Here is a 25,637-nt window from a genome sequence, read left to right on the forward strand (position 1 = left end):
TCTTTAAAATTGACGATTTTATGTTCATTTGTTTACAATTTAGAAAAAGTCCCTAGATATGTGGCGCACCCTGTATGTCTTAATGTTACAACCAATAAGTATATAAATATATAGTCCAGATAACTACCTAGATCCGTGTTGGGAACCTTTTTTGTCTGCTAGCAAATTCCTTTCTTAAATTTTGCACAGACTTGCATGTATTATTATTTCCTACGTTATTGGCTGATGTTCAAAAGACCCAATTGCAATTTGGCACAGGGTTCACGGGGTGGGGACATACATCATTTTTTAACCCCTTCTTCTCTATTGTTTTACTTTAATACACAACCGACCTAAAAGTTATGCATTTTAAATACAAGAACTAAAATAAATGAAATATGGCGACTTTAGAAAATTATATTGCCTTCAGCGTTTTTACTTGCTTATTTTTTGGTAACCTTGTTTTTTGGACCCAAGAGAATCCGTTACATAATTGCATTTACCATCATGGGAAATATTTAATAATAGATACACAGTGTTTCTTCATTTTGACAAATTAAAATGATCCTATAAGACTATTTTAAAGACCGTCTTCTGTAATGTAAAAAAAAATGAATAAGTACTTTTTTTCGTTATTTAAAAAGCTTTACTGCTATGTAAATAATTATCCTTTACAGCTTTGTATAAACAGTAAATAGATGCATAGATATACACTTACAATATTAATCAATAGAAATAAATTGATCATATAAATGATCTATTGTTTATTCAAAGGTACTTATGCTTGAAAATGAAGCAAAAAAAACAATTTTGCTTATGTACTCCTTGGTTTAAAAATGATGCTAAAATCTGATTTCAGAGACCCAATACAAAATCGGAACAGGGTCCAAGGGAAAAGTAACATATAGCTAATGCCCCCTCTATTCTTTTACTTAAATTCTTCCATCACTTATCCCTTTATTTATAAAATATATTTTGTAGAAAAAGATTTACATCTGTTTTCAGAGATTAATAAATATAGTTACATTACAGATTAATACACAATATTTTTTAAGAGTAAAACGTTTCTACAATTAGGAGCGGTCTGTACGTCCATCTAAACGTAAGCTCTGAACGTGCATTTAGGCATGTTACAATTATCCTATTGATTTAAACATTATAATATTGAAAGAGCCGCCACTCAATGTTTGTCATTGTCCGTCAAATTTGTCGATGTTGCCATCCTTGTTAGAAGAAGAAATATCTGTGTATAATCATTATGATAAAGTAACAGGATGTCTATCTGTGTGTATGTTTGTAAACCGAAGGATCTCGCTAACCGCTGAACCGATCGGGTTCTCCTTAACAGGGTAGCTTCTCATAGGTCCCGGGAAGGTTTATAACTATTTTCTTGGGGGGTGAGACACCCCCAACTTCCCACCAAAAATTTATCTTTTTCTTTAAAAACTAAAATTAAAATAGTGGGGTCGACTACCCCCCCAACAAATTTTTCTTTTAAATCTAAAATACGAAAAATTTGGTTGATCAAACCTCTTGGGTAAAAAGCCCCTAGAGGCTAGGGGCGAAGCCGCTAGTAGTTATTAAAATAGGATCTACAAATGATTAAATAAATCTTTATAAATAAGCATAATTAAAACTTTTTAAATATAAACTTTAAATAATTATATAATCATGTTTAAATATTTTTATTTAAGTTGATTTGTACTAAAATATTATGAATATTTTAATCATATAGAGAATTATATAAAAAAAAAAACTTTTTTAATGATGAGTTTTGTATTGTAAAGTTTTAGGCAAAATTGTTTTTCTTGGTATGACACATCCCTTCCTTAACTAATTAGTTAAACTAACACATTTTTTTATTATTTCACACAAAAATCCCACCAAATTATCGCAAAAAATCTTCTAAAATTTGGCAAAAAATCTTCCTATTTTTGGGTGGTTGGCCATTTCAAAGTCTATGAAAAACAGGACATGACAAACAGGCAGACAGACAAATAGACAGATAGACATAAAGGACAGGTACAGTGTCAAAATAACAAGGATGACAAACTGACAAAGTAGCGAAGCGAATTAAAAATTGCCACGAAAGGGACTTTACCCTGACATTTAATCGAAGGCTGTTCAGTTAAAAGGTTATTTGGCATGCCTTGTTATTTAGGGTTAAGTCATCCCTATAAAAACAAGTATAACCTACAGATGAAAATGTAGGGAGGCTTCGCTTTAACAAAAAAGTGCATGTAAAAAAAGTTAGTTAAAATTGACAGAACAATCCTTATCAATTGACTTTTATGTCTTTGTTTGTGGCCAACAAGGAAATAGGGATACAACAATGGCAAATAAATCATTATTTGTAATTTTTTTTGTTGAAGCAGCTTATAGTGTCTTATAAGAAATGACGTCATACAAAACAAATGACCAATGATAATCCAGTATACATCTTACCATTAGTCATTAAATAGTATACTGGCCTGGCCTATCATTGGTCATTTGTATTGTAGAATGTTAATTTTTATTAGGCAATATAAGCTGCTTTTTTGTGTTATTATTTATTGTTGTAGCTTAAAAACTTTACTATATGTGTACCCCTAAAAAGAAAGACATGGACGTCCAAGCTTTTTATTCTGAGGGGTTTAATATTAGGGGTTTTAAAGGTTTGAGGGGCCGGGGTGATCCAATGTATTATCTAAAATTTTGAGGGATAATTTCAAATTTTGAGTGGTGTAATCAACCCATTTATTTCTACCCTTGAAGAAGAAAGGTTTATTATTAAACTTTTTAAAAGAGGAGAAGGTCAATTTATCATCCTTTGTCCTATCTCTTTATCCCTGGTTGCTAACTTTCTGTGGGACATTTCAAAAAAGGCGGACCCACAGATTAGCAAGTCGTGTTGCTTGTTTATTGCAAGAATATTGAATAACACACAAGGGAAAAAGTAATTCTCATTTATACATTTATTTTTATAAGATTTTAGAACAGTTAAAAAAACATAATTAACTTTTTGGAATTGCAAAATGGCTTTTCTTCAGCTTTAATTGCTTTTCATTTGGCCCTTACAAAAGATTAAAGACACTTTTCAAATCTTGCTATTTTCAAGCCACTACTTTTTTGTTTGTTTTAAAGTCCCCTGTCTAGCAATTTTTTGGACAGGTGGGTGTTTTTTGCCACCATAACCCTTTACCCTGTTAATCTTATTTGCTCTAATTATATCAACATAAGACTGTAGATAACACTGATACCCAAAGTTTTATAATCACGTTATATTATTCGTTGGATTAAAACTTTGGTTACTTTTGTTCTATTTTGATTGGTTGGTTCCAAACTAGCAGTGTTCAAACTTTTCAACCAATAATTTAAAACTACGGAAAGGGCAATTTTGTTTATCATCACTAGGGATTTATATCAATGTATTGTTTACTGTCTTATCCCTTCAGATTTCTGAAAAAAGTATAACATTACTAAAGTCAAAACGGAGTAAAAAGCTGAATAATAATGGAATTCTTCCTTGTTTAACAGGGGATTTTTCCTTTTCAACCCCCTCTTATTTATGAGGTTTTAAATGATAAGTTTTTGAGGTAAAACTTTACTTTGTTTTGCTTTAATTTTGAGATAACTATCTTCAACTTTTGTCCTTCTACTTCCTACACCTTAACCCTTAACGGTCGGGGGGGGGGCGTTGAACGCCCCCCCTTCCGGTTTTTTCTATCTCATTTTCTGTGTGTGAAAGATAAAGAGCCCAAACTGCTTGACTTTTTAAGTATGGGTATGACACATAACTGAGAGTTGGAATTTTTTGAATATCTCCATCCTGGCGGGCACAGGATGCCAGCAAACCTGGCAGGGTCATCCAGGTAAAGAGCAAAAATATTTTTTTGACTAAAACAAAGCATTTTATCATACCAAAATACTAAAAAATCCTCTAGTAGTACATCCTTATATGAAATACAGGTGTTCAAGTAACTTTCAGGTTCCAGGTATGATCCTGCAGGTCCTGATCCTCCAGGTCTCCAGAAATCTTTAAAAGGCTCCTGTGGCCGCAATTTTTGACTTAGAGACTTCAAATTTTAAACTTAAGCTTTTCTTACATGTCTACATAACGTATTAAAATTTCATGAAGATCCGCCGCCGTTTTCCCGCCGACCGCCGACTGCGGCGGCTGGCAGCTGCCAAGTACAGCTGCGGCCGCTGAAATTTATATTTTGATATTTCTAATGTAAAATTTACACAAAAATAAACATTTTCTGCAAAAAAAATTTCTTCTAGCTTTAAAAATAAAAAAATTACAGCCGTTTGAAATTTTTAAGTAAAAAAGGACCTAAAAACAAAGGTTGTTAAATAAAAGGGTGAAGGAAGCGAAAATTGACTTAGACTTATAAAAGGTCGGAAATTCATTTTCAAACAGGGGACTTGCACAAAAAAATTTAGCCCTCTAGCTCTAATAGGAACTGAGATAATAAGGGGGGGCGTTGAACGCCCCCCCCCCGACTGATTAAGGTGCGGCAAGGGGCCCGACTGTAAAGGGTTAAAAGATCTTTTAAAAATTTTTTTATTCAAATAAATAGTATAAAAGTATAGAGTTTCATTTTAATTTAAAAATTGACAGAAAGGATAAAATACAGAGACATATGGACGTATTGGCTAGCATGGTTATAGAGCTGCTGTGCTTTTAATGGCAAAAATGTTACACACATTCACGGTAAATGTATATTAAATAAACAAACATTGTACTTTAAATAATTCCTAATTCAATCAAACATCCTGTTATTTGTTATTCTTCATTATTCTTAAAATTAAAATTATAAAAATAATCTCTTCCCTACAAAATAGTGTAAAACCTGACTACCGGGATAATTGCTGTTTATGAGATTTAGTTCACCCACATTACTCAAAATTAGTGTTGTAGTTATATATAAGAGGTTCCGAGAATAATCTTGAAATTATGTAATGTTATTTAGGATACAATGAAATCGATATACATATTATACTTGGATGTTGCACCAGATTTTAATGTAATCTAATATAGTTTAGTGATACTCGCAGCTCGATGAAATAAACATGCGCCCCTTCCACCTCTATTTATTATCCTTTCCTTCTACTGGATGAACGAACTGACAAACGAGTTTCATGTGAGCATGATAAACCGACGAAAAATTTTTCTCTGTCAAAATATTCACCACGTAAATCCTATATTCATTGCTTCTATTGACTCTTGATTTTCCTTCCGGGGGCAACTCCTCCCCCCCTCCCCCCTTCAATCATAATTTATTTGGGGTTATTTGACCTAACCTCTTTCTATTCGCCCCCTATTAATTTTGTCATCTAATTTCCTATAAAAATATACAATAATGATAATCAAAACTTAAACAAGGGTAATTCTGTCTAAAAGTAGCGGAGTAATAACAAGTTATCTACTTTTTAAATGAATCTAGGGGCTTTTTTTGGGAGGGGGGATTTTTCAAAGCACATCCTAATTATTCAGTGTTTATTGAGACCTTAAGATTCAGACAGACAAACGCTGAACTACTTTTTACTTTAGATATATTTACATGAGATTTATTTTATAGTTACTGGATTTATGGAAGGACAAACGGACGTGCAAACAAACCCTATATATAAAGAAGCAGTGCTTCTAAAAATGCACAATAATGATAATCAAAAATTAAAATCTTTTTTCCCACACCTTTCCATTGTGTTCATTTTTTCACGGGGGGAGGATGCTTTATTGTTGACACCCCCCCCCCCCATGAATCATTTGTATTATATTATTTTCATAACCGGAAGAAAGGGGGGAAAGGTTGGGGTGATGTGTGATTTATTTGAATGAAAGGGTTAATTTTGTTTTTTAATATAAAAAGGAAGTTTGATGGAAAAGAATGAAATGAATTTAGATTAGGTTTGGGTTTAATACTGCTAAAAGAAATACAACATAACAAAAAAGGACATATTAAACAAAAATTATTATTGGATCCTAAAATATAAAGTAGTAAGGTTTTTTTTTGAAATGTAACATCTGAGAAAAGGCTTTTCCAAATGGATTGTACTTTTCAGGAAAGATCTATAAATGTCTCACGATTTTAATTCAAAAAGTAGATTTTTTTATGCAATAGGTATAAGTTAAAATATTAGAAGATATAATGGTAGATATCAATCTTTTGTAGTAATACCTAATGCATTAAAAATCAAAATGGTGTAAAAAGTTATTTTCTTATTTGTTGGCCTACAAACTTTAGATACTATAATTAAATCCTGATTAGTAGATACAAACTAGAAATGTTTTAACTTTTCCACCAATAACGAAAAGGTATAATATTGTTTATATTCATTGGGAATGTACATCAATTTTTTCGAATATAGTGCACCTATATTTTTACCTATCAATTTGACGAAATAAGCCCACACCAATTTGAGTATCAGATTATTAGTTATGGTATATTGAATATTAAGGATAGGGTACAATATTCTTTAAAAAAAAACAAATAAATAAAACAGGACAAACAGACTTAGACAGTTAGGGACTTGAATCCATTTTTATAGAAGCAGAAACATAATCTATGATTATGGTTTGGACCCTCTAAAACTGTAATTTACCCTTCCACTTTCCCCTCTCTTGGTGAAGATATCTTCAACGCCGATACGATTTTTGAAATATAAGATTCCACTTTTGTCTCTCTTGTTGAAGATATCTCCACCAAGAGAGGCAAAAGTGGAATCTTAAATTTCAAAAATCGTATCGGTGTTGAAGATATCTTCACCAAGAGAGGGGAAAGTGGAATCTTACATTTCAAAAATCGTATCGGCGTTGAAGATATCTTCCCCAAGAGAAGGGAAAGTAGAATCTTACATTTCAAAAATCGTATCGGCGTTGAAGATATCTTCACCAAGAGAGGGGAAAGTGGAAAGGTAGATTACAGTTTTAGAGGGTCCAAACCATAATCATAGATTATGTTTCTGCTTCTATAAAAATGGATTCAAGTCCCTAACTGTTAGATGTAGAAATAAGTTTTCTCGTATTCATTTGAATCCGGTGGATAAGAACCGGTTCTCATGAATACGAAAAAACTATGTATAGCATCGTATTATATCCAGTTTTCTACGAATATAGAAATGTACAATCATAAGATTAAAACCAGTTTTTTTAGCCGGTGCCTTTGGCACCACGGGGCTAAAAAACTAGTTTTTATATTATAATTGTACATTCTATATCCGCGGAAAGCCGTTTATAATACGATACGAGAAACAACTATTCTCGTATTCATTCGAATCCGGTGGATAGGAACCGGTTTTCATCCATACGAAAAAACTATGTCTAGCATCGTATTATAACCAGCTTTCTATGAATATAGAAATGTACAATCATAAGATTAAAACCAGTTTTTTAGCCGGTGCCTCCGGCACCTCGGGGCTAAAAAAACTAGTTTTAATCTCATAATTGTACTTTCTATATCCGCGGAAAGCCGTTTATAATACGATGCGAGAAATAACTATTATTATATAAATAACCACTGGATTGAATAAGTTTTCCATTTTATACTTTAAAATACGTATTTAGGTTATGTAATATTTTAGTATCAGACTGGTTTTAAGCTAATTTTCTGATCACCCAAACCCCTTCAGTATAAAAAGGAATCTTCATGTAGGGTTGGTTCGGGTTTTAGGCTTTTTTGTGCAGTTGATGTTTGATATATTGTCTTGCTATTTTTAAGAATTTAAGTCCCTACTCACAAAAAAAGAAGGGTTAAGTGATTACAACTCGAAAAAAAATTCAATAAATGTGGGGGTTAACCCATCCAACCAACCCCTGCGGGGGGGGGGATCTTTATATTATTTTCCTTGATTCTGGATTATTTGCTTGACGAATCAGAGACAGTCAGGGACAAGGATTGGACACTGAAATATAAATCATTGCCAAAAATATTCTTAGTTTAAATACTAGCATTTAGGGGCAGTATTTGAAGGAATAGGGAAAAGCCGCAAAATAGCCCTTAAAAGTAAAACCACCCTGTGACCTAATTCAAGCATTTCAAAAATTAAGAACAAAATCGGTTCAGTGGTTATCTCAATCTTAAGGTACAGACAAAAAAAAACTTACTAATAATGAAGCTCTGAAAAGCAAATACTACTTTCGACTGGTGGAAAGTTGATTGCAAAATAGGTTTTCTTTGGTTTAATGATCATTAGCCAGCTAAAATGTATTGTATTTCTCTACCTTTTTGTCTTGATTAAATTTGTTCTTTGACTGTCAGAAAAGTTTTAAGAGCAAAAAAATTTTCTTCAGATGACATATCACTGTGTATATGTATGAAAATAAGACAGGAAATGACATATAAATAAAATTGATAAGGGAAAGAGGTAGAAATCTGAGAGAAAATTGATTTTTTGGTGGTTGCGTAGCATATATATACACTAGCGGCTTCGCCCCTACTATTTAGAAGCTTTGTATTCGTAGGGGTAGGGAAAGGCAGAAAAGCTAAACCATCCTAATATTTAAGCTACAAAAAAACCTTAGTTCTTTATATAATAGGATATCTCTACAGACAAGAAAAACCTTACTACTTTATACTTATACTAGCGGCTACGCCCCTAGAGGCCTCTAGTGGCACTTTGAATGTTTTTTTTATTCAAAATATCTAATTACAGAAATAATTGGTTTATGTTTCGTTGGAGTCTCTTTTTCGGGAGGGGTAATTTTTTTCTAGGGGCGATTTCTCCTGATAGGGTGGTGGTACCCTCCCCCGAAATAGTTATAAACCTTCCCGGGACTTATGAGAAGCTACCCTGTTAAGGAGAACCCGATCGGTTCAGCGGTAAGCGAGATCCTTCGGTACAAACACACAAACACACAGACAAACAAACACACAGACAAACACACAGACATTCTATTACTTTAGTATAAGGATTAGAATAATATGAAGCATCTTTAATAAAGTATAGCATTAAAATAGCAATGTTTTTAATAATGACATATACAGCTACCAAAAAAAGATCTCCTATAGCCTTAGGGACAGTAAGACGGACAAATTGCGTCATAGAGCAACTTCGCTATTAATTATATTAAAGAATCATACAAAAATGTGAAATAACAAATCCATATATTTTTGAAAATTGTAAAGGAAATTAAGAATAAAGAAAATATCAATAAAGGATATTAAAGAATAAGGATTATAATGGAGAAATAGTTGGAAGGGGATGGGGGGGGGGTGATTATAAAAGATTTTTTTTTTTTTTGGGGGGGGGAGGGGGGTCAAATAGTTTTTTGTTAAATCTACATACTCAAGCGTATTTCCTTTGAGATATGAATAAGCAATAGGGTGTTCAATAAATAGATTAATTTATAAATTTTTAATAGTAAAAACATAAATATTTATGCCCATTAGTATTGAATTATCAATATTTTAATGAGAAAATAATAATTTTAACATTTATCCCAAAGCTATCCAAAGAACTGAGGAGGGGATAGAATAATAACCTGAAACCATCAAAAGGCTAGATTTGAAAATAAAAAAGCTTAAAAACCTCGGAAACTATGTGAAGCTTACTTAAAAAAGAATCAAATCGAAATCCTAAGTCTCAGACAAAAAAACTTACTACTTTATAAACTAGGGCCCAATTTTATACAGTACACATCTGTACTTTTCTCGAATATTACATATATATTGTTAAAAGAAAGGTGTATTTATTTGAATAAATAGAAGAAAGATATTTTATAGATAAAATATTAATTCTTAATTAATATTTATTATTGTACTTATCAAACTCGTGTACATTCTTGGATAAATAGAGTATATGTCACCGGGTTAACCATATAACATGACCGGAAACGGTGTAAGGATGTAGTGTACATAATATTTTACTTATTATTAATTCATAATACTATACAAACAATTAAAATAAATACCAATTTTGAAAAAAATCCTTTGAAACATTACCCCCTACATCCTATATACATAGGTAAATATTTGATTTTTAATAAGTTTCATGTGAAAAAATTTAAACAAAAGTATTTTTTTTTCTGTTAATATTTAATTAAACATAAAATAATTAGTTCTTACTTAAAATAGACTTACTTACTTTAAAGTAATTAGTGAAGGAGAGGTATTTGAAGTATGAAATTACTGGCATCCAAAGTTTTATAATTGTGCCCACTACTACTAGTTCATTTCATTTCAAAATCTTTGGGGAATTTCGTTGAATCTTTGTTTGTTATAATTTAAATCCTCAGAAAGGATAATTTTAGAGATGAGGTGTCTTAATTCAAGATCTTTTTTGAATGACCAATATCTAAGAAGTTGGTTTATGTTGTGGTTTATTGATATCTAGTGGGCAGATTACCATCTATAAAAATTTAACTGTCCCAAATATAGGTCATGTCCTCAAAATCTATATTCTTTGATAAAAATTAATGAACACCGTTTTAAACAAGTATCTAAAGGAATAAGACAATGGTCGATAAATTGTTGTACATCCCCAATGATGATACACAAAATTACTACTTCTGTAGATTAAAATTAGTAATTAATTTGTTTGGTAACCACCCACCTCCCAATCAAAATGTGATTTAGTCCCCAAAGTTATTAAACCAACAAATGAGAAAACGTTATCATAAAACTTTGGGGACTAGTGTAATAAACAACCCATTGTCCCATCTCTTTCTTAGTTTTAGATCTAGTGTATTTGTTGGAAGCTTAAATTAAAAAGACAGGACCGAAGTATGGGACATTTTTATAAAGATTGAGGTGTCTGTCCGTTTGTCCATCTGTCTGTCTGTCTGTCTGATAATACAACTATATGTAGGTGTATTAACATAAAATATTCATAATTAGAGAAATCATAATTTAACCCTTTTAATCTTTTAAATTTGTATAAAAATAATGTCCACTTTTAAAAATTAAACATTGAAATGGCTATCATAATGGATAAATTATTACTTAGATGTTGGTTTCCATGTTCTCTAATGAAGTGAAACTCGTAGTAGGCTAAATTAACGATTTCCCTTCCACTCCCTTTAACCCATACACTCTTCTCCTACTGGATGATCGAACTTGCCAATAAATATCCACAAATATTCTATATCCATTGGTACCATAAATTTTGGATGGAATAAACAAAAAAAATAGCTCAATTGACAAAAAAGGTATCCATGTAATTTTGGGGACTTTTATTGAATTTTTATTGGTTGGTTCCTTAAGTTAAGGGTCTCAAAGTTTCAACGTTTAATTGTAATCTACACAAAGGGTAATGTTGTGTATCATCATTGGGAATGTACATCAGTATATCTGCCAATGTCTTATCCCTTTAGATCTCTGACTTAAACCTCTGTCTACAGAATTAATTTGATAAATTAGCCCCCCCCCTCTCAAAAATTTTTGTTTTTCCCAGCAAGGGTTAAATGATGATTTGGTCAGTGTAATGTTGGGTCCACCCAAGACAGTTCCCAATTATTGTACCGAAAAACTTACAATAGCAAAATATTCTTTAATTGATTTTCAAAAAATCATTATAGCATCGTATTACATACATTTTTTCACGAAAACTGAAATAAAAATCATTAGATTAAAACCGGTTTTGTTTTATAATTTTTTCAATTTAATGTCCACGAAAAGCTGTCTATTTAAAGTTCTTAGTTAGATTATAGAATGTTTTTAGGCTATTTTATAAAAATGAAACCCCTGGAGACACTATAGTAAAGCTGTATTCTTAAGTTCGTTGTCTTTTTATTGATATATTTTTAATTGTGGCTAACCAGATATTTTAGCTAATTTGCATGAATGCCGCATAATACATCTGGTCGGTAATGCATAAAATTATAACTACTCACTTCATTTACATTTGCAAAATTATCTCTGATAGGTTGGGTAGACTAGTGTAATTTTAAACAATACTTAGACCATTATGTTTAAAATTACTGCACTAATTTAAATATCTTTTTTTAACATATTAGAGTATCGTCCCTAGCATTTAGAGGCTCTGTATTCGAAGGGGTAGGGATGGGCAGAAAATAGCCTAAAACCATTCTGAAACTTAAATTGACTTAAAACCGTCCCGGGAACTATGTGAAGCTTCCTTAAACTAGAAAACTACTAAAATGAAATAAATAATAATAAGAAATCGTTATAGATAAATTCAAAAGTCATTGTTGTCAAAGATAAAACATAATTACCCCATCCTTCCCCATATTCATTATATGAATTACGTCTGTCATTATAATGAATTGTTTCAGTAATAGTCTGCATTTTTGCTTTTAAAAGTATTATTTTAAAATTAAAGCACACTAAGATAGTTTTAAACGCAAAATTCTATTTTAAAAGTGACATTATGACTATGGTCCTTTGTTGATATAATAACAGGATAAAAAACTAACAGGGAAAGGTCATCTTAGTTCAAAAACAAATCCACATTAAACACATATTTGCGCCTCATAAGGCGCGAAAAATGCGCAATTTAAAATGGTAAACAATTAAACGCGCATTTAAGCACCTAGTTTAAAAGGTCTACGTTTTGTTATAATCATAAGTTAGAAAGAAAACATGGTATTACACTAAAATTATTTGCTTGATGGCCATACCATTGAGTGATATCAAAGCGTGGACACAAAAAAATTCACAAAAATTTTAACCGTCTATTATGTTTTCCCAAAAACAAGATATGCGTACATAAAGATGGACATTTAAAGTTGTGGAATACTTCAAATGTCCAAATTGGGGAAATTTTTAAACATTAAACTTTACTTTTATTACAAATATTTTGTAAAAGAACGGGTTGTAAATTTATTCCAGGGACGTCCAAGCTTTTTTTAAAGGGGCCAAATAAAGGGTTTCAAAGTTTTTAAGGGTTGTATTCCGCGGTTAATGGTTGATTTTCAAAGACCAAATTGAAAGTCGGCACAGGGCCTTTGGGGTGAGGACGTAAAATTATTTAACCCCTTCTATTGTTTTACTCTAGTGTCCATTCTAAGCCATAATACTCTAAATAATTTTCCTTTCTTGGCCACAAACAAAGCAAAACAAACTAAATACAGAAGATGAGATGGTGTTCCTCAAAAAACACCAAAACTTAAAAATGCAAAATTGTCAATTATGTCCAAAAGTAACGCATCAATAATAAGTTATAGAGAGATAATATTGAATTGTAAAAACTTTGAGATTAAATAAAAAAGTTGTTAATAAATATTACCATTTTAATTATTTAATAATGCAATTTTGTATTAAAAAGTATTTGAAGAGGGCTCAAATTTTTTGGGGGATTTATCACTGGAAGGTGGAGGTACTCTATTCCAAAAATAAATCCTTTTTGGACTAATGAGAAGCTTCACTGCAAAGTAGAACCATATTGGTTCCACTCTGCCCCTCCCGAATCATTTTTTCTATTTATATTTATTTGAAGAACACTTTTTTCGCGAACCATAATAATATAAAAAGTATGAAATCGTGAAAAGGGTCATTTTGACCTGTAATCATAAAAATACCCAGAGTATTTATAGTTGGGGAGTTGAGTAGTTTTATCTTGAAATTATCTAATAGATATAAACTAATTAAAATCAGCTAATATGGAAACAGTTGAGAAACAATTCGGCCACAAATGGTTAAAAAGTGTACAAAGTTTAATGATTTTACTTCATGTCCCCAACTCTGTTTATATGTTTACTTATCTGCTAGATATTTACATGGTTTTTATGTAGTTTCATATGATTTTTATTCATGTCCCCAACTCTGTGTATATGTTTACTTATATGCTAGATATTTTCATGATTTTCATGTAGTTTCATATGATTTTAATTCATGTCCCCAACTCTGTATATAAGTTTACTTATCTGCTAGATACTTACATGATTTTCATGTAGCTTCATATGATTTTAATTTATGTCTCCAACTCTGTGTATATGTTTACTTATATGCTAGATATTTACATGGTTTTCATGTAGTTTCATATGATTTTAATTCATGTCCCCAACTCTGTGTATATGTTTACTTATTTGCTAGATATTTACATGGTTTTCATGTAGTTTCATATGATTTTAATTCATGTCCGCAACTCTGTGTATATGTTTACTTATTTGCTAGATATTTACATGGTTTTCATGTAGTTTCATATGATTTTAATTCATGTCCCCAACTCTGTGTATATGTTTACTTATTTGCTAGATATTTACATGGTTTTCATGTAGTTTCATATGATTTTAATTCATGTCCCCAACTCTTTGTATATGTTTACTTATATGCTAGATATTTACATGATTTTCATGTAGTTTCATATGATTTTATTTCATGTCCCCAACTCTGTATATAAGTTTACTTATCTGCTAGATACTTACATGATTTTCATGTAGCCCTCATATGATTTTAATTTATGTCTCCAACTCTGTGTATATGTTTACTTATATGCTAGATATTTACATGGTTTTCATGTAGTTTCATATGATTTTAATTCATGTCCCCAACTCTGTGTATATGTTTACTTATTTGCTAGATATTTACATGGTTTTCATGTAGTTTCATATGATTTTAATTCATGTCCCCAACTCTGTGTATATGTTTACTTATTTGCTAGATATTTACATGGTTTTCATGTAGTTTCATATGATTTTAATTCATGTCCCCAACTCTGTGTATATGTTTACTTATTTGCTAGATATTTACATAGTTTTCATGTAGCCCTCATATGATTTTAATTCATGTCCCCAACTCTGTGTATATGTTTACTTATATGCTAGATATTTACATGATTTTCATGTAGTTTCATATGATTTTATTTCATGTCCCCAACTCTGTATATAAGTTTACTTATTTGCTAGATACTTACATGATTTTCATGTAGCCCTCATATGATTTTAATTTATGTCTCCAACTCTGTGTATATGTTTACTTATATGCTAGATATTTACATGGTTTTCATGTAGTTTCATATGATTTTAATTCATGTCCCCAACTCTGTGTATATGTTTACTTATTTGCTAGATATTTACATAGTTTTCATGTAGCCCTCATATGATTTTAATTCATGTCCCCAACTCTGTGTATATGTTTACTTATCTGCTAGATATTTACATGGTTTTCATGTAGCTTCATATGATTTTAATGACCACTTTAAAACAACATAAAACACTCCTAAAAATCTTTTTTCTGAAATCTTAAAAGTTCCTATATTGCTGTCAATTTATCTACCGGTGAAAACAAGAGTTTTCTTGGATGTAATATCTTTAAAAAAAACTATAAGGGCTTAAAAGTTAGAGACAGAATAGCATCTAAACCCCCAATATTAAATAATATTTAAAAGAATTTTTTTTATAGTGTGTTTTTTATGCCGAACATTTGGCATGATAAACATATTCTTAAAATTGTTTTTCTGACCTTAGTCCTTTATTTCAGGCTAGCGGTTGCGCCCCAAACCAATAAGATCTAAGTATTTTGGGTTTAGGGAAGCAATTTGTTTGGTTTTCAATTACATAATTGGGAGAGGGCCTAAACATTTAGAAAGGTTTTATGAAGAGCTTATCTGAGCCCATACAATAAAATAAGGGGTAACTCAAAACTCTGTTATAAAAAAAAAATATTTTAAATATTCTTTTTTTATTAGTAAGTTGAGAAATGCCTTTTCCTAAGCAGACGCAATAATTCACAGTTAAGACAACAGATCTATAGTATAGATGTATATACAGATTCCCGATTCTATTGGTTGATTTCTAAAGATCCAACTAAGAGTCGGCACAAGGTCTTTGGGATGGGGACATGCAGTCATTATTAAACACCTTCCCCCTCTTGTGTTTTACTCTAATGTTAAGACTTGAAGACAAAGGTCGTACTTGGTTATTACAATAATTAATATTAATAATAATAAAAGCAGTTTATCTAAGCATATCTTTGGTTGTAAGTTGATAAGGCAAACAATATTCAAAAATATAGGGATTGTTAACTAAAAGAAATATTAATAATCCCCCAAATATTTTTAGTCATCAAAACAAGAATATGGTATCATAAACGATTTTTTCCCCAAACTTTAGAACCAATCATAAATACAAGTACTTTTCAAATATCGTATCATTTTCTTTGTTTACAACTATCATAGAATACTCCCTTAGTTAAGATTAATTTTTCTTTCATTATTCTATCCCCCTACCCCTGCTAAATATATATAACATAAAGCCTGCATATTGTATGAAGAGAAGGTAATAATTATTCCGAAAATTCCATAAAAACCACATGTATCGTATACAGATGATCGTAGCTACTTTAGAAATATTTTTTTTCTCGATTATTTAATTAATTTTTCTGTTCTTTTGAGCCAATTAAAAAGGAGAATAATCTTATAGTTTGTTTTTTTTAAAGGCAGGCCTGGGATAACAAAACTGGTGATCATATTATGATTTTTATTTTAATATCTATGGAAAATTGTCTCTGATACGATGGTATACATGATTTTTCAGTATGGCTGAGCACCTGTTCTAAACCAGCGGTTATTTATTAGTTTCGAGGCCATACTGGAAATTAACTTCGTACCTTGATTAGTCCAAGTGTCATTAGAATAGCATAATAAACTTTTTTATGTAATGTACTATTGTCGACATATTTAATAACAAATGGCATAAGTCCTTTGAAATAGTTATCTCTTTCTGCTGCATACAGTGTATAACAGGGAGGGAGGGGACATTGGACAGTATTTTTTACTGGTACTCAAAGTTTTATAATCACGTTGGCTCAAAAACTGTGGGTACTTTTAAAATTTAATTGGTTGATTCTAAACTATTAGTGTCTTTTAAACCAATAATTGTAACCTAAATAAGGGGTAATTTTATTTATCATCATTGGGATGTAAAGCCAATTGTCGTACATTGTCTTATTCCTTTATCTCCGTGAGTGTACACATAAACATTTATTGATTATGTACACATATTACATGAGTATTGGGATAGTCAAACAAAAACGAAGTGATCTAAAGGGATAAGACAATGGCCGATAAATTGATGTATATCCAAACAAAAATATCCTTTCTGAAAATAGCAATTAATGGTTAAAACTTTTAAATTACTCAACTAAATGAGCCACCAAAGTTTTTTTAGCCAAAGAATAAGAAAATGTTATTTAAAACTTTGGGGACTAATTTAATAAGCCTCCCAATGTCCCCACCCTCCCTCCCTGCAAAAACTAGAGTAATGCAGCTATTAGAAAAATCATGCATATATACAAAATTTACATGTATATCTGGTTGTTTGTCTGCCTGTCTGTAACTCCAGTAAGCTTTTTACTAGTTTATACAAAGCATTATGTAAACTTTAGTATCTTTCATAAGCGTGCGGAAAGGGGTGTTAACATTCCCGAAGAATAAGATATTGGATAAGACTTCCCCTTTTTTACCCTCCCCCCCTTCCCACCTGACTAAAGCCTGTGCACACCACGGGTACCTTAACTTTTGGATTAAATATTTATCAATATTACTTTTTTTTTATTTTTGATATTGTAATTGTTTTTGAAATTAAAATATTATAATATTTGTTTTAATATTCGTTGCAAATTGTCTGTAATACGATGCCATACATGATTTTTTAGTATAACTGAGAAACAATTCTAATCCACCGTTTATTAATCGGTTTCGAAGCCATATTGGAAAATTTCTTATTCTCAACATTCTAACTTTAAAAAATGAATTACAAAGAATAAGTTCGAAATATTAGGTAATAAATTTTCACATGTATATATATAACATTTATAAAAACTAAACATATACCTACATACTAATAAATAGAATATAAATGGATATATTGACAGGGGAAAATTTGTCGACAATATGGATCCACCTATTGGTCATTTCGTTCATCCAGTAAGAGAGGAGGGGATAAGGTAAAGGGGGTGGATGTGGGGGATCGTTATTTTGGCCAGCTACTAGTTTCACTTAATTAGAGTACATGATAATCTGGTGTAAGATCCAAGTAATAATAAATCCATTGTCCTGCATGGCTTTGACCTTATTGCGCAAACATATTAAGGATACAGGATTAGATAAATAGACGATTAATAATTCTTTAAAAAATCATAAAGTGGTTACTAGTGGTTGTGTCTCTTGGGGGGGGGGGGGGGGGGAGGTGAGGCATCAAACATCCCAAAACCAAAATACAAAACTTTAGTAGCATAAAACCATCCCGAAACCTTTTTTCGAATGGTCATGATTCTTTTTTTAAAAAATTTGGAAAAAAATAATTTAACTTCTATTTGTCGTTCCCTGCATTTGTTACATATTCACACATACATACCAATGTATGTTTAAAGATTAATACAATAATTGTGTGTTATTATATGTATTTACAGAGTCAGTAACGCATCTACTCTACATTTTAATATGCTTATATGACATAACCAACGTCCATTATTTGAGAAAAAAATCGTGTTCTAATCAATAAATATTAAATTCTAAATAATTCTCTAGGGTAGCCCTAGGTTTTCCTTAACCTTACATAGATATAAAGGAGGTTGTAGTTTAAATGGTAGGTCCGGCTCTCAGGCATATCTCAAATTTGGCAAACTTAAAACTTTGCAACGCCTTAATAGAAATTAATTTTTTCTATTTAGAATATTTACATTCCATATTAAAATGCACTAAAAATTATTAAAATATTTCATTTTGTACAGCAAAAACGTTAATTTGATTTTAAAAATTAGCGATGGTATCGGAGACAACTTCGCAGGAAACTAAATAAAATTCGTGTTACACCTCTGATGACTTTAGAGTTTAAGTTTTTAGTAGCGAATTTACTCTATGTTTAACCCTAAACGGTCGATACCCTTCCGGACGGATGGACAGACGGACGAACGGGCAGTCGGACGGACGGACGGACGCACAGACAGACAGACGGACGGACAACTGGACGTACAGACAGACAGACGGACGGGCAGACAGACGGACATTTCGAATTATAGAGTAGACAGACAGAGGGACGGAAGGACAGACGGACAGACAGACAGACGGACAGACGGACGGGCAGACAGACGGACGGACATTTCGAATTATAGAGTAGACGGACAGAGGGACGGAAGGACAGACGGACAGACAGAAGGACGGACAGACGGACGAACAGGCGGACGGACAGACGGACGGACAGACGGACAGACGGACGGACAAGCGGACGGAGAGACGGACGGAAAGACGGACGAAAGAACAGATGGACGGACAGGTGGGCGGTCAGACGGGCGGACAGACGGGCGGAGAGACGGATGGACAGACGGACAGATAGACGGACGGACAGACGAACAGACGATCAGACGGACAAACGGACAGACGGACGGACAGACGGACGGACAGACGGACAAACAGACGGACGGGCAGACGGACGGACGGACATTTCGAATTATAGAGTAGCTTCGCTACTAAAAACCAGAAGGGGGGAGGAGCATTTAAGTCTCTCCCCCCCCCCCCAAATGTTAAGGGGTTATTGAATTATTTTATGAAATAGGGATATGGTTTCATCAAATAAATTTATTAATGATAATAAAACAAGGATGACAACATCCATAAGTAGCGAAGCACAAAAAAATCGTAGAGGGGAATGTGTACAAGTAGATTTAAGGTGTATTTTTAAAATGAAGAATAGATTTTTCGGAGAAAATAAACACGAAACCTTGTTTTATTTTGTACAATGACGACATAAAAGATGCTCATAACATTGGGAAAAATTATTTTGATTCTGATATTCAAAAAAAGTTTGAAAATTGGACACCAAAGAAATTGGGAAACATATAAAACATATAAAAATAGCCAAAAACCTGCTAAAAGGCAGTCTTACTGCTATGTTTGTTTTCTTAAAACGACAGAATATTTAATTGTGATATCTAGAACTGAAAAAGTTTTGAAAATCGGACCATAAACACCAAAGATATGGAGAAAAAATAGAAAAATTTAAAAATAGCCTAAAACCTGCTAAAAAGGAGTCCGACTGGCATCCATGTTTTATACTTGATTATACTCCATATTAAAAAGATTGTTGACAAGAAATTTCATCCTTCTATCTTAAACAGGAGCCGAGAAAATCGTTTCCCCTATTCTTTCTCAGATAGACGGACAGACATTTCAAATTATAGAGTAGCTTCGCTACTTACTAATTAGGGGGGCAGCAGTTCTGACACTTTTGCGTAAACAGGGAGCATAGGCTTTATCTTAGGAGTGAGAGGATGGGTTATTAAAAAAAAAGTTTAGTTTTGGGGTGTATTTTCCTTATATTTAAATTTTTTTGATAGGTCTCCAGGTTCAGGTGCTGCAGGCTGGAAGGTCACTTCTGGACAGGTGTAAATGAAAAAAAAAAATTGTTTGAAGAGTTAGAGATCAACTTATTAAACCAAATATTCATCTTTTGGGATTTTATGAGCATATATGAAGAAAAAATAAAAAAACAGCCTCCAGGTTCAGGTCCTGCAGGCCTCCAGGTGAATTCTGGACAGGTAAAAACTAAAAATTTTTAATTTTGAAGTTAGAACAAAACTCATTAAACAATAGTTGCTACTTTATGGATGGTATGAACTAATTTGATGAAAAATTTGAAATCAGGCTCCAGGTTCAGGTAGTGCAGGCCTCCAGGTAAATTCTGGACAGGTAAAAACTGAAAAATTTGAGTTTTAAAGTTAGAGCATAAGTTTTTTAACAAAAGTTGCTACTTTATGGATAGTATTAACTCATGTGAAGAAAAATTTGAAATCGGGCTTCAGGTTCAGATACTGCAGGCCTCCAGGTGGATCCTGGACAGGTAAAAACTTAAAATTTTTACTTTTGAAGTTAGAACAAAACAAACTTAACAAAAGTTGCTACTTTATGGACAGTATTTACTTGTTTTTACTTTTAAAGTTAGAGCATAACTTTTTAAACAAAAGTTACTTTATGGATAATAGGTATTAACTCATTTGAAGAAAAATTTGAATTCAATTACAAATTTTTCTTTAAATTATTTAATACTATACATAAAGTAGTAACTTTTGTTAAATAAGTTTTGTTTAAACTTCAAAGGTATTATTTTTAGTTTTTACCTGTCCAGAATCCACCTGGGGGCCCGCAAGAACCTGGAGCCCGATTTAAAATTCTTCTTCTAATGAGTTAATAATATCCATAAAGTAGCAACTTTTGTTAAATAAGTTATGCTCTAACTTCAAAAGTAAAATTTTTCAGTTTTTACCTGTCCAGAATTCACATGGAGGCCTGCAGTACCTGAACCTAGAGCACAATTTCAAATTTATCTTCAAATTGGTTAATACTATCCATAAAGTAGCAAATTTTGTTAAATAAGTTATGCTCTAACTTCAAAAGTAAAAATTTTTAGTTTTTAACCTGTCCAGGATCCAGCTGGAGGCCTGCAGTACCTGAACCTGGAGCCCGATTTCAAATTTATCCTTAAATTGGTTAATCCTTATACTAAAGTAACAGGGTGTTTGTCTGTTTGTCTGTACCTAAGGATCTTGCTAACCACTGAACTGATCGGGTTCTTCTTAAAAGGGTATATTCTCATAGGTCCCGGGAAGGTTTTTAACTATTTTGGGGGAGGGTACCACCACCCTCCCAAGAGAAATCACAAAAAATCGAAATTTTTTTTACGTTTCTTAATTTTAGAAAGAGAGTTAAACGCAAATATAAATGTCAAAAGCAACATAGACATATTTTAAATATAAAAAAAAACATTTAAAGTGCCATTAGAGGCCTCTAGGGGCGTAGCCGCTAGTACTATCCATAAAGTAGCAACTTTTGTTAAATAAGTTATTCTCTAACTTTAAAACTGAAAATTTTTTGTTTTACCTGTCCAGGATCAACCTGGAGGCCTGCAGTAGCTAAACCTGGAGCCAGATTTCAAACAAATTTTTTTTTCATTTATACCTGTCCAGAAGTGACCTTCCAGCCTGCAGCACCTGAACCTGGAGACCTATCAAAAAAATAGATATAAGGAAAATACACCCCAAAACTAAACTTTTTTTATTGAATAATCTATCCTCTCACTCCAAAGACAAAGCCTATGCTCCCTATTTACGCAAAAGTGTTAACAAAATTCACCTAGAATTGCCCTCTGGCACATATCTTATAACATAACTCCTCATTTTAACAACAACCAAACATGGAAGCCAACATCCATATAAGCAAAGCTCTTAAATGGTAGGACAAACGAACATTAACACTTGTAGAGTGTCAGAACTTAATAAGCAGAATTTTAAACATAAGTCAATATAAAGTTGTTACACTTTCTAAATTATACCTAATTTTTATAGGAATCAACATGTAAAGTTTGAAATTGATAGGACAATTCTAACCTGTTTAAATTAACCGGAATAGCTAACTGTCCCAGAATAAAATAAACTCACATACAGACGGACAGACCATAATTATAGAAAAGCATTGCTTTTAAAAAAACTAATATGTATTTACTCACTGACAGTAAAAAACTGATTCGTTTTCCAATATTTTTTACAAAAGCAGAAAAAAAGTTACAATGACAAGCTGACAGACATCTAAATTATAGATAAAATTCGCCAACAATTTCAAGATCCATATTTCAACTCCATTTATCCCTGCAAACATAATTTACATTGATGCGAATACATTCAAACACATGCGACGCATGTAAATTAATTGATACTTTATCTAAAGTCGCTTGTAATAAAAGATTTAAATATATCTATGTATATAAAATACATTAATATACAGATTTTTATTTTAGTTTAAATTTTAATTATTGGTGGTGGTTAAACCACTTTTTTCAACAACGCCCCCATAAAACGTTTCCATGTATAAATTGAAGAAAAGTACAATAAGCTATTAAGTACATCGATAAAGAATTTTTTTTCTTCATAGTATTTAAATTAATTTTTGAAACAAACTTAGAAAAAAAGCTTTTAAGATTTTAATAATCATTAATTAATTCTTTAAAAAAGAAATTAATTTAAATATCTGAAAATTTGCCGTTAGTTCTTAGTTGGTATAAAACAAAATAATTTAGAGTAGCGGGGCTACTCTTTTACTATTAATATTACAGAAATTTTACATGAGAATTAAAGTAAATATCATAAGAATAGCACCAGTTTTGTTAGCTCGGGCATTCGGAACCTTGTTTTTACTATAATCCACGGAAAGATGTCTATAATACGATGTGGTAAATTACTCAACAAAATTTATTTAGGATCTACAATTTTGATATACAAGATACAAAATATATTTGTTTTATTTAATGAAAAAAAATATATTTCTTTTATTTCATGAAAAAAATATTTTCTACTTTTCATCCCTTTTGTCCTTGTTAACACAGTATAAACTTTGTACAGCAGAGAAAGAGTGGGCAATGACAATAGTCCCCAAAGTTATTAGGTGGAGTGTTCACACTTTTCAACCACAAATTTTAATCTACAGAAGGGGTTATTCTAAGTATCATCATAGGGCCGGGGATGTATATTAATTTATCGGCCATTGTAGTATCCCTTTAGATCCACTACTGTATACCCCTTCTAATATAATTTGCTTTTGTGTATTGATGAAACATTATGCTGATGTGATAATATGCGGAAATGACCGCACACCGTTTAATTGGTACTTTCCCCACCAACTTACTTGTTTCACTACGCCTCCCACAGTACAAAACTGTATAAAAAGTCGTCAGAAATTAAGAACTAAAAATCATGAGATATTTGATCATGCAGGTAATGCGTGGACCTACCAGATTCCCCACAACCATAAAGGAAGCCTATTATTTTTGTGAGCTTGATATTGCTGCAATACTAATAACATCCTCGTTCTTGTTATTATGCATTAAAAGAATGTGTCATATCTTAATGTTTTATTTGTTTAAAAGTATAATTCCGGCCTTTCTTTTTACATAAATCAAAATTATTGACTTTTTTTGTTTTAGAAGCTTAATATTGTCTCAATAATAAATGTATTAGTATAGATGTATAACCCAGACAACTAGCTGGTTCCAGTGATGGGGACCTTATTCGTCTGCTAGCAAATTGCTTTCTGCTCTTTTGTAGCGACTTGGATGTGTTAATATTTCTGAAGCTATAGGCTGATTTTCAAAGACCCAATTTAAACAGGTAGAAAAGTTGCCTGTGGAAGCCTGTGGTCTAAACACCCTACCCCCCCTTTTTGAAAATTACAAATTCTTTTTTTAGATTCGAGTTTAACAAGTGGAGGAGATACATTGACTTGTGGAGAGTGCAGAAAAGACTTCAAATTACAGGTAAAAAAAAGAGATTTTCTCGGATAACCCTAATGTTTAACACCATGATTTTTCTCGATCCCAGCAAATCTGCAGGGCCATTAGACTATTTTACTTTAATGACTTTAACCCAAATCATCTCTCATTTGGTTATAGTCTTAAATTGAGTGACTTTCATAATGATGCACAATTGTGAAATATTTTCAATACAAACATCTTGGCAGTCCAAGAATGCCAGCAAATCTGGAATGGCTGGGTCATCAAGGTAAAAAGCTGGTTTTTACCACCTCACTGACAGCTGCAATGGCCCGTTTAACCGCCAATTTAAAAAATTAAAAGAAAAAAAGGAAGTGTACAACATTCAAAAATTCTATATCATTTTCTCTTTATCAAACTTTTCTTGTTTAGGACTTGGCAGCCTTCATCCAGCACAAGGCCAGCACATCCTGCCGTCCACCTTCCCCACAGAGGACAGAGTCTCCCCAAAACAAAGCAGAAAACGTGGGAAGGCGCGAAGCAACGACGACATTTCAAGAAGAAATAAAAAATGTGGCAAGCTCTCTCCATGACAGAAGAAAATCTACAGAATTGGATGTTGTTGCTGGTAGGAAATCAGCTGAGCTGTACAATGGTGTGGCCCTGGGGAGTCCCAGTGTATCTGGATCTGGACAGATAGATCAGGACCAGGAGGATCGGAGGTCAGAGGATGACCGAAGGTCGGATATTGAGATGGACAGCAAGGAGGCCAAGAGGCATTTGTTCAGTGATGCCGAGACAAATACAGTTAGCTCCTCAGGTAGGCTTTTTCAGTGGTGGATATTTGATAAACGAAAACTATTTTACCTATGAAAACATGTTGTTGATTATTTTTCTTTAACACCATATATTTCTTGTAAGGTTTTAATACATACATTTTAGAAATATCATAACAGCAGTAAAGTGTAGGTATTTTACTTTTATAAAAATTTTGAAGTAAAATGATATTAATTTTAATACATACAATTTGAAATAGGCCAGAAAGCTAAAGTTTAATATTTTTTTCATCATAAACAGGAAGTGAATCTTTTGGACATTTCATATAAATCTTTTAAACATATATTTTTATTCAATTTATATAAAAAGTTTTAATAGATTGTAAATTATGGATTATATACAAAATATAAAAATCTAACATAGATGGACCGGACGTCCAAGCTTTTGGGAAAATTTTTGTAATGAGTGGTAAAGAGGGGTGTTGAGGGGCGAATACCCAAAAAGGGGGGGGGGGGGGTAATATACGTAATCTAATGGACTCCCCCTTTTGCTCACTTCTGAGTTGACTTCAATGCGTACTTTTTGTATGCTATTGAATTATCCCTCCCTGGACAATACTTATATTTTTGCATTCAAATTCAAATCTTTAGATCTTTGTCAATAGGGTTTAAACAGTTATCCTTGTAAATAAGTATCATGGTGTTTCTCTATCTGTTTGTAGCGAAAGATCTCGCTAACCTCTGAA

The 25,637-nt window shown here is 32.1% G+C and overlaps 1 protein-coding gene across 1 annotated transcript in view; it reads left to right on the forward strand.

The window, feature by feature from the left end:
* Positions 1-25,637, forward strand: part of LOC145334596 (uncharacterized) — a 53,012-nt gene that overhangs the window by 7,237 nt on the left and 20,138 nt on the right. The window contains exons 3-4 of the mRNA XM_080180115.1: positions 24,093-24,160; positions 24,548-24,935. Coding sequence (XP_080036241.1) covers positions 24,093-24,160; positions 24,548-24,935 — 456 coding nt within the window. The remainder of the gene's footprint in view (positions 1-24,092; positions 24,161-24,547; positions 24,936-25,637) is intronic.

This window comes from Acartia tonsa, chromosome 12 (assembly GCF_053477335.1).
Source record: "Acartia tonsa isolate MP-2025a chromosome 12, ASM5347733v1, whole genome shotgun sequence".
Lineage (NCBI taxonomy): Eukaryota > Metazoa > Arthropoda > Copepoda > Calanoida > Acartiidae > Acartia > Acartia tonsa.